At 45.1% G+C, this 14,870-nt stretch overlaps 1 protein-coding gene across 1 annotated transcript in view; it reads right to left on the reverse strand.

Annotated features, from left to right (window-relative positions):
• Positions 1 to 14,654, reverse strand: part of E2F1 (E2F transcription factor 1) — a 45,229-nt gene extending 30,575 nt beyond the window's left edge. Inside the window, exon 1 of the mRNA XM_073606351.1 lies at positions 14,263 to 14,654. Within this exon, the coding sequence (XP_073462452.1) occupies positions 14,263 to 14,535 (273 nt within the window). The 5' untranslated portion in view covers positions 14,536 to 14,654. The remainder of the gene's footprint in view (positions 1 to 14,262) is intronic.
• Between the last annotated feature and the right edge of the window lie 216 nt (positions 14,655 to 14,870).

Genomic DNA, 14,870 nt, shown 5'->3' on the forward strand with positions numbered 1-14,870 from the left:
ATACCGAAAATGACCGATACCGAAAATGACTGTTTTTAAAAAATATTTTTATTTTTGTATATTTTAAATAAAATGTATACATTTATATAACACATTGCTAATAGCATTAGCAAAATTTCCATGCAGTGCATCTCTAGCAGATATGATGCAGGAGATGATCAGAGACTGCAGACATTATACAAGAGATCAATGCAGCCTCACTGTGCCCATCAATGCAGCCTCTGTGCCAGTCCATGCAGCATCACCACGCCCATCATTGCAGCCTCACCACGCCCATCTTTGCAGCCTCACCGCGCCCATCTTTGCAGCCTCACCGCGCCCATCTTTGCAGCCTCACCGCGCCCATCTTTGCAGCCTCACCGCGCCCATCTTTGCAGCCTCACCGCGCCCATCTTTGCAGCCTCACCGCGCCCATCTTTGCAGCCTTACTCTGCCCTCATTGCAGCCTCACCATCGTTGCAGCATCTCCCGCTCTGTCACGGAGCCAAGTGTGAAATGTTATGCCGCGCTATGACAAAAGTCACGCCCTCCTCCTAGACCAGCTCGTGTGATAGACAGAACACTGCATCTATCACACGAGCTGGTCTAGGAGGAAGGCGGGACTTTTGCCATAGAGCAGCATAACATTTCACACTGAGCTCCGTGACACAGCGGTCTCCCGCTGTGACAAAGTAGGGAGGAGGAGGGAGGATCGTGGCAAGGAGGAGCTGGCCTGTCTACCTGATTGCCCTGCGCTATCGGATTGGTCCCAAGGTCTTCTGGTACATGTGGTACTAACATCAGCGGGGGGGGGGCGACAGAGACCCAGAGCCGACGAGGGGGAGAGAGGAGAGTAGAGCAGGGCTGCGTATGACGAAGGGACGTACACTGACCACGATGGTCAGGGCTCAGCAGCCCTGTCAGCGGGTAATGTGATCTGCGCCGCACATGCACAGCTCAAACCACATTTACAGCCGGCTCTGTGTGCCACGGTGACGCGACTCCTGTGAACATGCACAGGAGTGACGTCACCTTGGCCCGGCCATTCAAGAGGACAAAGATACAAAACCTGGAAGAAAGACCAGGTGAAGAAGGAAGCGCCGGGGACCAGAGGAAGCTGTGACAGCCCAGCGCTGGACAGCTCCCATTATAGGCAAGTCTGCCAAGGTGTACTAGTAATGCAGTGCATACTAGTACATTATGTGGTTGATTTACCAAAACTGGAGTGCACAAAATCAGGTGTAGCTCTGCATAGGAACCAAATCAGCTTTCAGGTGTTTATTTTGTCAAAACTTAATTGAACAAGCTGAAGTTAGACACTGATTGCCTACGATGCACAGCGGCACCAGATTTTGCACTCTCCAGTTTTAGTAAAAAACAAACGAAAACACAAAACCCCCTATGACTTAAACCTGCAGAGGAGCCCATTTTCTTTTATCACCACCACAACTTTATTACTGCTTTATCCCACGTTGGGCCGATTTGGCATGCGATTTTGCATGCCAAATCGGCAGCAATTGCTGGCAAGCGCACCGTCAGAATCGGTGCAGCGCACAAATTCCCAAAAGTAGTTCCTGTACTACTTTCAGGTGAACTCGCACAATTTCTAACCTGCAGTCGGTGTGAACCTAAGGGTCCATTATCACTTGTGCAACTTATCATGCAACTTTGGACATCATAGTTGCGTGACAAGTCATTCCCCAGTCATAAAATTTGCAGCATTGGAACATATTTCAATAGATCCTAGGGGCGGGGATCATGATAAGAGGATCCTACAAAGAGAAATGTGGTGGATTCACACTTTAAAGACCACCATACCCCCAAGGCCTCAATAATGCAATGAGTTATAAACACTTTCTATAATGCTTTGTTAATGTCCAACGGGGGATGGTTTACTATAAGGGAGTGTTCGGGGATTTATCACACAACCCTTGTATGGGGGCTTTTGAGGTTCATCCTCCCTGAACTCTTAGGGGCTCTTCCCTTGATATGTGTCAATATTTCAGTAATATCCTCCATTGAGAAGTATAGGATTTTCCTTTCTCTCCCCTTTTCCCTTTGTGTGGTTTTTCCCATTTTTTAAAAATGATTTATTATTTATTATTATTTTTTGTTGATCATGTTATGCTGTGTGGGATGGCTGTTCCTGTTTGTGTATGCAGTCCTTATATGCCGTTTGGGATTGCGGTTCTCTTTGAGTGATCATTATGTGGTCGGGAGTGGTGGTTTGCCGGGGTTCCCCCTCCTCTTTGCTGGCTGCGCATGCATGGGGAATTTAGGTGATGGCCCACCTTCATCTCACCCGAGTGGCTGGGCTCGTGCGTGGGCTTTGGCACGTGATAAGCTGCCAGTATGAAGGTTCATTGACCGGTAGCGGGATGTTTCCGCCCACCACCCAGTGGTTGATACTTGTGGATGCCTCCTCCCTGTTTGGGCATCTTTAACGAATGTCACAGCGTTGATGTGACACCATTGACGGGATCTTCTTTCGCCGAATGGTGCTTCAATCTGATGCCGTTTGAAGCGGCTGGTATGATATGTACTCGATGCTGTGGCATCTTTGCGACACTCTCCCACCCACTTTTGTTTAAATTTTGGCACCATGTTGGCACAGCTAGCGATTGGGTGAATGGGACGGCGTGGATATGACGCAGAGACGTCACCGACGTTCCCCTGCCCCCCCTCATCTGCCCCATTTTGGCACCCTTTCTGATATATATAAGGAGACAGCATTGGCTACTTCATCGTGAGCTGACGGGGAAACCTGTGTTACTGAAACTTTTAGGTAAGGCGACTACGCCGAAAATACTTTGAACCTTTACATGCTTTAACCCCATGTCCCTGCACCTTGGTTTTTTCCCAGGTAATGCAGCTGGACATTTGGGTTAATAGATTAAAATACTTACCTGTCTTTTCTAGATGTTTACATATCTTAGGTGCCTCCACCCTAACAGGTTTTGTGCTGGCTCCATTGGTGAGCCTCCAAGTAGGGGATTCCAAATATAATATAGTGATAAGGTGGGTACTTCCATCTATGGCTTTCCACCAATATACATATGCATTTGGATTTAGCTCACCCGCTTACACATGGTTTTCTTCTATAGGCTTTTTTTCAGCTACCGTATTTATCGGCGTATAACACGCACCCCAATTTAGGAGGGAATTTTAAGGAAAAAAAAAAACTTTTAGGAGGGAAGTTGAAGGGAAAAAAAAAAAAAAAACTTACATTTAAACGCCCATCATTGCAGCCTTCTCAGTGCAGCCTTCTCAGTGCAGCCATGTCAGTGCAGCCTTTCCCAGTGCAGCCTTGTCAGTGCAGCCTTGTCAGTGCAGCCTTGTCAGTGCAGCCTTCCCCAGTGATCCCAGCCATTCTGGGTTTCAAAATCGCAGATCGTGATTTGAAAATGGCGCCGCCGGCGCCGAAATACACAGAGCCGGTCCTCGGCTCTTTCCGGCGGCTGTCGTTCACTTTCGGCTCCACTCGTAGTCCCGAGCGGAGCTATCCGAACCTAGCCGAGTAGGTTCGGATAGCTCCGCTCGGGACTACGAGTGGAGCCGAAAATGAACGACAGCCGCCGGAAAGAGCCGAGGACTGGCTCTGTGTATTTCGGCGCCGGCGGCGCCATTTTCAAATCGCGGTCGGCGATTTTGAAAATGTGACAGGTCGGGATCGCAGGGGATCGGCGTATAACACGCACCTGCGATTTTCCCCTGGTTTTAAGGGGAAAAAAAAGTGCGTGTTATACGCCGATAAATACGGTATATCTGGTATTTAGCAAGCTCTATTCAATGTGCGTGTGAAAAGGGACATTTTTGTCTCTGGCTTTTTTGAAGGTTGATCTTATACATGGTAAGCTTTATGGAGTCGTAACTTATACACTCAGCAAAATTATAAAAAAACGCACCACTTGTGTTCGCCCTTATTTATCGTGAGCTGAACTTAAAGAGCTACGACTTTTTCTATGTACACAAAAGGCCTATTTTTCTCAAATATTGTTCACAAATCTGTCTAAATCTGTTTTAGCGAGAACTTCTCCTTTGCCGAGATAATCCATCCTCCTCACAGGTGTGGCATATCAAGATAGACAGCAAGATTATTGCACAGGTGTGCCTTAGGCTGGCCACAATAAAAGGCCACTCTAAAATGTGCAGTATTACTGTATTAGGGGGGGTCCAAAAGCCAGTAAGTATCTGGTGTGACCACCATTTGCCTCACGTAGTGCAGAACATCTCCTTCGCATTGAGTTGATCAAGTTGATTGTGGCCTGTTGATCTATTCCTCTTCAATGGCTGTACGAAGTTGCTGAACATTGGCAGGAACTGGAACACGCTGTCGTATACGCCAATCCAAAGCATCCCAAACATGCTCAATGGGCGACATCTCCGGTGAGTATGCTGGGCATGCAAGAACTGGGATGTTTTCAGCTTCCAGGAATTGTGTACAGATCCTTGCAACATGGGGCCGTGCATTATCATGCTGCAACATAAGGTGATGGTCGTGGATGAATGGCACAACAATGGGCCTCAGGATCTCGTCACGGCATCTCTGTGCATTCAAAATGCCATGAAAGAAATGTACCTGTGTTTGTACAATACCCCACCACCATGGGCCACTCAAGCCACAACGTTGACATCAACAAAACCTCTCACCCCCACAACTCCATGCACGCTGTCTGCCATCTGCCCTGTACAGTAAAAACTGGGATTTATCCGTGAAGAGAACACCTCTCCAAAGTGCCAAACGCCACGAAGATGCTGGATGTGGAGGTCCTGGGCTGGTGTGGTTACACGTGGTCTGCGGTTACGAGGCCGGTTGGATGTACTGCCAAATTCTCTGAAACGTTTTGGAGAGGACTTATGGTAGAGAAATTAACACATTCAATTCAAGGGCAACAGCTCTGCTGGACATTCCTGCAGTCAGCATGCCAATTGCACGCATTGTGCTGTGTGATAAAACTGCACATTTTAGAGTGGCCTTTGATTGTGGCCAGCCTAAGGCACACCTGTGCAATAATCATGCTGTCTAATCAGCATCTTGATATGCCACACCTGTGAGGTGGATGGATTATCTCAAAGGAGAAGTGCTCACTAACACAGATTTAGACCCCATACACACTATAATGCCGCGTACACACGGTCGGACTTTTCGTCGACAAAAGTCCGACGGACTTTCTTACGAACGGACTTGCCTACATACGATCACACAAAAGTCCGACAGATTCGTACGTGATGACGTACACCGGACTAAAATAAGGAAGTTGATAGCCAGTAGCCAATAGCTGCCCTAGCGTGGGTTTTTGTCCGTCGGACTAGCACACAGACGAGCGGATTTCTGGGTCTGGCGTAGTTACGACATAAAGATTTGAAGCATGTTTCAAATCTAAAGTCCGTCAGATTTGAGGCTGGAAAAGTCCGCTGAAAGGCCGGGGAAGCCCACACACCATCGGATTGTCAGCCAGCTTTAGTCCGTCGGCGTCCGTCAGACTTTTGTAGACGAAAAGTCCGACCGTGTGTACGCGGCATTAGATTTTCTGCAGATTTTTGTCTTCAGATTTACCAAAAACATAATATGAGGTCAAACCTTAAGAAGTTTCAATTTGTATGCAATCAGGCAGGCCTTGCACTACATGGTTTTGGTAAGACTGAAGACAAAAATCTGCAGAAAATCTAATAGTGTGTATGTCTTAGACATGGTCTTACTTATAAAAAGGGTCATCTTTTTCTATATTTCTATCTTTAGACACTCAGATCTGAACTGATGTGTTCAAGTCGTTTACTCCCCAGTTGCAACCTTGAGCTCCAATTTATCCTCACCACTATACCCTGATTAGGTAAGATGGTATACTACAAATGAAGATAACTAAATTTATAAAACTAGATGTTCAGAAATAGCTCTATACAACTATATTTACAGAAAATATCTATCTTTTTCCGGTTTCACCAGGGAGGGCGGAACCCACCGAACCTGGGGACCCTATATGGGCTTGCTAACGCTGCTAGCCTATGGATTTTCAGCCCTTTAGTCCAGAGGTCTCAAATTGGTGGCCCTCCAGCTGTTGCGAAACTACAAGTCCCATGAGGCATTGCAAGGCTGACAGTTACAAGCATGATGCCCACAGGCAGAGGCATGATGGGACTTGTAGTTTCACAACAGCTGAAGGGCCGCCAGTTTGAGACCCCTTCTTTAGTCTGTCTTGTGTGGCAACGCCCATTACCTGATATTCAGGGTCAATCAGGCAAGCATACATGTCTTCTACATTGTCCTTTTTTGTTGTGTTTATGTTAGTTCGTCCAAGATATAGATAGCGATACATCTCCTATCTACATATACACACACACATAAAATACATGTTATACATTTAATTCTAATAATATTGATTTTCATGTTTTGTTGAATATTTTAATTATTTTATCAGCACCTGCCCAATTTTGTCCTGAGGAAGCAATTTAATGTGAAATGCGTTGACTAACCAGCTTGGAGGAGTTCATGGACCCTACTTTGATACACATATAATCTTTCCATAATGGACTGTTCTACAACTCTTTGAAACAATCTATGCCTCCTTGCTTGGTATTGGGGTATTTGTTGACACTGTCCAGTTGAGGGTGTTGTCTGTCATATTCAGTGTTTATTTTTCCTATATGTATTTTTGTAATCAAGAAATGTATTAGATATCCTGCCTCATGTTGTGCCCACAAAGTCCTTTATTTTTTGAGCAAGTTTGTACTGCTTCAAATCCTTTTTATACAATTATGGAGGTTGGCATGGTGGGGGTCCTCCCTTCTTAAGTCATTCCCGATAAAACCAATTTATATATGCGCGACTTAAAGTTGCAGCAACTTCAAAAGTAGTTCCATAGACTTCAATGTTAACCCTCAAACATTGCCCGAAAGTCATACAATGCAACAGTTGTCCATTATCACTGGTCAAAGCCAAAGCCTTATCCAAGTTGCACCCATCCAAAGTTACGTCAAAGTTGCACTTCAAAGTCAGCACAACTTTGGAGTTGTACAAGTGTGAACAGGGCTTTAAAACTCCCATCACACTTGTACGGAGCCGACTTTGGAGTGCAACTTTGATACAACTTTAGATGGGTGCAACTTGGTTAAGACCAATGATAATGGACAACAGTTGCATTGTATGACATTCAGGTACGACTTTCATGCAACTGAAGGTTAACATTGACCCTCAAGTTGCATGAAAGTCAGACCAAAGTAGTGCATGAGCTACTCTGAAGTTGCTACAACTTTAAGTCGCAGATATATGAATGGTTATCATGGGAAAATACAGAGAACGATTTGTCAAGCAAATTTGATGTTCAAAGTTGCTTGAAAAGTCGCAAAAGCATGAATGGAGCCTAAGGACTCGTTTAAACAGGCAACATCCCTTGCTGCCCCTCTGAAAAGCAACCCGCACTATCATCTTGGAAAGACCTGGACAGGTTCTGTCCTCAGTGCCACATCCAGTCGTCGATGCCTCCACTCTCAACATGCCTGTCTAATCCTATCAGCTTCCTCACTGGAGGTAGCTGACAGATGTCCCTGTAGAGAACTGCAAGAAGGAGAGAGCCAGAGGAGCTGATCGGTACAGCGGGAAGGTCCGTGTCTGCTGGTGGGGCATTGCCTAGGAGATGTCCAGACGTTCTCCCATCACTCTGCTACCTGGCCAAGTTCTTCCTGTATCAGCACCTTCATAGTGCAAATTCCAGGGGCTGTGAACCTTCTCTTCACTCCAGGTCAGGATCTGCAGAAATCCCGGCTGTACCAATCTCAGGCTCTCTTCCTTCCAGTCACCATGCTTTTCAGAGAGGCAGTTAGGCATTATATGGATTGCCTCCTCATCACATGGTTTACCCTAGAACGCCTGCATTTCAAAAGATGAAGGGTCTGTTTGAAGCTGCATGATGGGCAGTGTCAACTGCTACCTTTCCTATTATCAGGACACATGACTGTGCACTAAGGCGGTCCAGGCAACTGCTTATTCAGTGAAAGGTGCAGAATCAAGACTCACCTGTGTGAAGGAACACCATCCTTTGAGGAACAGTTCACACCATAGAAAACACAGTCCAAATGCTTTTCTGCATGCACGTTTTTGACGCATTCCAGTGCATTCCCCCCTCTTTTCTCTTAAACTTAAATAAGGACGTGAGATCAGGTGCATTTTTGATGTGTTCTACAGCGTTCCAGTACAGGAAAAATGCAGCATGCTCCATTTTTTTTCTGGAAGGCACTGGAATTGCAAGCACTTGTGTGAACCATGACATTGAAAACCATATAGCCTACATTCCATGCGTTTTTGATGCAGAAAAAAAAAGAAAGAAAATAGACGGAGACAGGTGGAAAGTTATTGGTTGAAGAGTGACTGCATCCTATCAAATGCAGTCATTGTTCATGTATTCAGACAGCTGCAGGAGCAGTGGATTTCTGAATACAACTGCCGGCAAGGAGACTCCTCCATCCACACTGTTTAAGGGCAGCGTGCCCTCTCCCAGCTGCATGGGTTGTGCCCACTGAACGCAAAGACGGGGATCATTTTTGCTGCAGCATGTGTACACCTCCAGCTGTTGACTGTGCAACATAAGGGGGAGTGATTAAACTAGGGCTCAACCCCATGGTTTTACTGCCCCCCCCCCCCCCCCCAGAGCTAGTGTAAACATGGCCTAAGGGATCTGCTGTTTTTGTAAATTCACTGATCTTCCAGGAAGAAAACCTTGCCTTCACATGCCATTTAGTCCGTGGGTACAAAGACTTCAAAGCAAAGCGGAATATAGAAGCATCAATTATCAATTTGCCACAGGATCCCCGCACGGACGCCCAGGGGCCCACAACAGTATGATCCCCGATTCCAAGGAATCACTTGCTGTGCTCCCATGGAAACAGGAGCATCCTTGTGTCTGGAAACGAGGTATTCTTTCCCAGTGGGACGTCGGTCCCCCACTGTGCCACGGCTTTGCAGATGAGCGGCCGATGTATGTGATGGTGTCACCGTGCTCGGCATGCCCTTAGGGCGTGTCTATGTGCGGTGGCCCCTGTCTGTTGGCATGGGGCGGGACTTCGGTGGAGAGGCAGCGCGCTCCTTTTATGATACGGCGATCCTCCACAGCGTCCGCTTTGAGTCATCACGGTGTGACATCACACGTCGCACCCCTCTGACGCACCAGGGAGGGGTATAAATAGACTCATGTGGCGTCATTTACATTGGACTCCCTGGGAGCCCTTCATCTCATGCAGCTGCTAACAGGTAGATCTATTGAACCTATTGACAACTCCACTCACATGCACTGCAATTGCATTGCACTACTTAATAAAAAGGTGTGGTGTACTTAAGGCTTTATTTCCCTTTTTATTCTTACCTGCAGATCTATTTTCTTCATTTATGGTTGCTATTATATTCCGCTTTGCGGTCTTTGCACCCACGGACTAAATAGCATGCATAGGAAAGTTTTTCCTTTTATACATAAGCAGGAACTCTTAAATGATTGAATTTATAAAAAGGGACCTTATCACAACTATACTGTCTCACCTATGTCCTAATGTTACTTTACTTTCAGAGATCTGACTCTACACAGCTTAGATAATCATTGCTGTCAGCTGCATGAGATTATAGGCTCCTAGTTATCCATTTAAAAGAAAGTTCCTTATGCAAGCATATACCCCTTTTTTCTGTTAAAGGATTTAATATCCTAATATAAACATGCACTAAGATTGACATGTCATACTAACATTTTTGATTGACTCACAGGAAACATTGGTTTTAAAATCATATACAAAGTTATTTATACCTCTCTCTGTGGGTGATCCGGCTTAGTTACATAGTAGGGGAGGTCGAAAAAAAAAAGACAAAAATCCAACCTGTGTGTGTGAATATATGTCAGTATTACATTGTATGTCTCTGTGTGTTGCGGTCGTTCAGGTGCTTATCTAATAGTTTATTGAAGCTATCAATGTTCCCTGCTGGGACCACCGCCTGTGGAAGGGAACTCCACACCCTTGTCACTCTTACAGTAAAGTACCCTCTACACAGTTTAAGGTTAAACCTCTTTTCTTCTAATTTTAATGAGTGGCCACGTGTCTTGTTAAACTCCCTTCCGCAAAAAAGTTTTATCCCTATTGTGGGGTCACCAGTATGGTATTTGTATATCGAAATCATATCCCCTCTCAAGCATCTTTTCTCCAGAGGAGAATAAGTTCAGTGCTCGCAACCTTTCCTCATAACTAATATCCTCCACACCCTTTATTAGCTTTGTTGCCCTTCTTTGTACTCGCTCCATTTCCAGTACATCCTTCCTGAGGACCGGTGCCCAGAACTGGACAGCATACTCCAGGTGCGGCCGGACCAGAGTCTTGTAGAGTGGGAGAATTATCGTTTTATCTCTGGAGTTGATCCCCTTTTTAATGCATGCCAATATTCTGTTTGCTTTGTTAGGCTCAGCAATGGCATGCAATGCCAAGTTGCTGCTATCATCTACTAGGACCCCTAGGTCCTTTTCCATCCTAGATTCCCCCAGAGGTTCTCCCCCCGTGTATATATTGTATTCATATTTTTGCAACCCAAATGCATTATTTTACATTTTCTACATTGAACCTCATTTGCAATGTAGTTGCCCACCCTATTAATTTGTTCAGATCTTCTTGCAAGGTTCTTGCCCTGCTTGGCTTAGTATCGTCCGCAAATACAGAGATTGAACTGTTTATCCCATCCTCCAGGTCGTTTATGAACAAATTAAATAGGATTGGTCCCAGCACAGAACCCTGGGGGACACCACTACCCACCTCTGACCATTCCAAGTATTCCCCATTTATCACCACCCTCTGAACTCACCCTTGTAGCCAGTTTTCAATCCATGTACTCACCCTATGGATTAGTTGGGAGATTCCTGTGGGCGGGACCATGTGTGTCCAGAAATTCGCTCTGATATCAGTTACCCCTGTAGAGCCAGCTCTGAGTCCCCAAAACATTGGGGCTAGAACCTCCGGTGGGAAATACCTGCTATCTACACGGATGCATCTATGTAATGTGTATTTCAACATGTTCTTATTGAATTTTTTTCTTGTTTTGCATATGTACATTTTTCTTTTGCCGATTTATCTCTGCATCTATTTACTAGAAATAAAATCCACACATTTTCCTGAAGAAGCTGTAAGGTGAAACATGTAGAATGATTGCATGGAAAACTGTATGAAGGAAGTGATGTTTTTACTGTTATCGATTTTTGTAATAAAAATGTTTGGTTTTTTTTTAATTAAATTTAGGGTGATATCCATTTATACTAACAAGCACCCTTAAAGTCCCATATTCGCCAATATGGTTTTTCTTCTTTGCTCATTTAAGGGACGATGGTGCCTACTGTTTGAGTCTGTCTTGATCACTCTAATCCCCTACTTTATATACTTGAGTATAAGTCGACCCGAATATAAGCCAAGGCACCTAACTTTACCACAAAACTAGGAAAACTTATTGACTCGAGTATAAGCCTAGGGTGAGAAATGTGCAGCTACGGTAAGTGGAAAAGAGGGTCAACAATGCCCATTTACAGCCTCGCTGTGCCCATTTTCAGCCATAGGTTCCCTGAACTTCAAACTCGGTAGTTAAGGGTTCCTAGATGCCCCCTAGCTGCAGCCAAAATTTGGGGTCTCTGAACCCAAAGGGTCCTGAAATGACATTGCTGCAGATGGACACAGTTGACCGACTTTGGGGCCCCGTATCTCGGGGGTACTAGGAACCCTAAATTTGGTGTGCAAACCCAGTGGAAATAGCACTACACCATATCCAAAGCTGTGGTTCCTAGAACCAAGTGGCCCCGAGATACAGGGCCCCAAATTCGGTTCGGAAAATGTCAAGCACTTTTCTGCAGAAAGGAGCTTGACATTTTCTGAACCGATTTTGGGGCCCCATATGTTGGGGCCACTTGGTGCTAAGAACCCCAGCTTTGGATATGTTGTAGTGTAGTTTGCACACCAAATTTGGGGTTCCTAGCACCAAGTGGCCCCGAGATACGGGGGCCCCAAAGTCGGTTCAGAAAATGTCATTTTCTGCTGCAGAAAAGTGCCTGACTCGAGTATAAACTGAGGGGGGCACTTTCAGCACATAAAAAAAAAAAAAAAAAAAAAAAAAAAAAAGTGCTGAAAAACTCGGCTTATACGGTATATCAAATCTGGCTTATGCCTCTGGAAGCCACTGAAGTAGACAGTACCAACTCCAGTTCTGGGCTGACCTGTGAAAATCCACTGCAACAGGGCAGGTAAGTAAACATAACTTTTTTTTTTTTTGTTTTGTCTTTTAAATAACAAATACATGAGACTTTACAATCAATTTAAAAAAGAAGATTCTTCCAGTTCCCCAAAAAACACAAATGACAGGTCCCTGTAATAGATGAGGCAACATAACCTCTTGCAGGCAGTGGGGTTCATTTCATAGAACCGGAACACTCAGTATCTGGTGCAGCTGTGCCGGGTAGCCAATCAGCTTATAACTTCAGCTTGTTCAATTAAGCTTTGACAATGAAACCTGGAAGCCGATTGGTTTCTATGCACAGCTGCACCAGATTTTGCACCCTCCAGTTTTAGTAAATCATCCCCAGTGTCCGTCAGACCCTTTCGTAGCCAAAACTTCTGGGAGTGTCAGATCCCTGTGCTGTGGTTCCATCCTCTAGTTCTAGACACCACGTCACTGTTAAGCCCCGTAGTGACACGGGGTTTGGGAGGGTGGAACCACAGCACTCGCTGGAGAACAAATACTTCCAACACTCCCAGATATGTGGAATGCTGATGAGTTTGACATTGTTCTACATTCCAGTGCTGCAACCAAACGAGGTAACACACCTTCTAACCTAATATCTTGATAACCGACAGGGCCTCTTTAACAAATTAAAAAGTCTTGCAGTTAAAAGATGAATTCCAGGTATTGATATTGTTACATTGATCCAAGCTGGACCAACGTAAATAAGCATATACACCATACCTGGCCGAAGCCCCTGAAAGCTGAACATCACTGAAGCAGACACCGCTACTCCAGTGATCTCTACTAGCTTTTGGATTCCAAGCCGAGAGGCTGCCCTGCTGAAATATGAACACAGGTCATCAGACGCTTGGCGTGGGCTCCATTCAGAGTGCTTTGCATTCCCTGAATGAATGCAAAGCGGTCTCTGATTGGACACGGGGTGACTGCTCAGTATGGCATCCGGAAAGTGGAGATCACTGGAGAAGCAGGGTCTACTTCAGGGATATTCCATTTCCAGGGGCGTTAGCCAGGTATGTCAATATACCTTGCTACATCAACCCAAGCAACTTATGTAAAAATATCCATACCTGGAATTCGACTTTAAGGCTCTTTTCACACTGCCGCGACTTGAGAGCTCAAAGTTGCATGACAAGTCGCACCTGCATTAATCGGTGCAATTCAAGTCGCAGTGGCTTAGAAAAAGGTTTCTGCACTACTTTAGGGCAACTTCATCACGACTTGCATTGACTTCCGTTAATAAAGTTGCAACAAAATCGCAGCAGTGTGAACCGAGCTTTAAGTAACTAAAGGCAAAACTTTTCTTTTGTTTTGGCTAGGAGAGGAGAGGGATTAGAACACCTGTCAGTTTTTATTGCAGTCTGTGCCCCCATTAAGGAGATTCTCCCTCTCCATTTGTTCTGTTTACCATTAACATGGAAAGAAAATCCCAAAGATGGGAATCTTCCAATTGGTATGCTAATTCTGATGGCCTGGGGGTCCCCAAGGATTTCCCTTAATTTGCAGGGATTTCCTCTCCCTTCCTGTTTTGGCTATGGGACAGGAAGTGAAGGTAAATCTCCCCAATGGGCACAGATAGCAAAAAAACAAACCAAATGGGGTTATAACCCTCCCTAAGACACCATTTACACTTGTACGTCTTCAAAGTTGTGCTGACTTTGGATGGGTGCAACTTGGATACGACTGACTGTTGCATTGTATAGCATTCAGGTATGACATTCGTGCAACTTGAGGGTTAAGTTTATGGCCCTTAAGCTGCATGTAAGTCAGATGAAAGTAGCACATGAACTACTTTGCAAGTTGCATATACTGTATATGAAAGGTTATTGAAAAACATGGGGAACGACTTGTCATGCGACTTTGATGTCCAAAGTTGTAAGACAAGTGCCACAAGTGTGAATGGACCCTTACTCCATCTACAATGAAAACCATAATTTGCCTATTGTTCTACTTTAAGAGTTTAAATCTACTTTAAGGAGTGCAATCGTTAACATCCCATTTGGTTCCGCCATTACATCTATAGGCATATGCAACAATAACTTTACCGGTGGTCGTCCAAGGGTCGGCTTCTGTCCGGCACATCCTGCGCTAGGTCCTTGCGGTGTAGTAAAAAGCATCAACTCGGCCTCACTGAGGCCAGGGTTCAAAGGTCCATCTACAGGAACATCTGGAGTAGATATGATCACAATCTGTTGTTCAGCCACATGAATGGTGCCTGCTTCCCAAACGGTTCCTAGCTCACCTTCCAAGCAGCCATAGGACACCCCAAAGTCCTGGGACATGATCAGAGGGGTTATTCCCTCAACCTTGCAGTCCATCCAGGTGCCATGTCCTCAACACTAGAAAATCAGTTGAGCCTACATTGGATTCCCAAACTGGAACTTGCTGGGTGAATCAAACTTTCAGACTGAATAAACACTTCTGGCAACAGGTGGCCAATTGTAAAAAAAAAAAAAAAAAAAAAAAAAAAAGGGAGCTGAGGAACACTTGGGGTGGCAATAAAGAAAAAAAAAAACAGCTTTGGAATCCTTTAAAAACACTGGGTCTCAAAACTTGGGCCAATAAACGAGCTCAGCTATTCATTAAAAGTCAGCAAGTCAACCTTAGAGAGCAGGAAAGGGGGCGAGACACTCGTTAAAAAGCTCACTCGTTA

The sequence above is a fragment of the Aquarana catesbeiana genome, linkage group LG12 (genome assembly GCF_042186555.1).
Source record: "Aquarana catesbeiana isolate 2022-GZ linkage group LG12, ASM4218655v1, whole genome shotgun sequence".
In the NCBI taxonomy this organism is placed as follows: domain Eukaryota; kingdom Metazoa; phylum Chordata; class Amphibia; order Anura; family Ranidae; genus Aquarana; species Aquarana catesbeiana.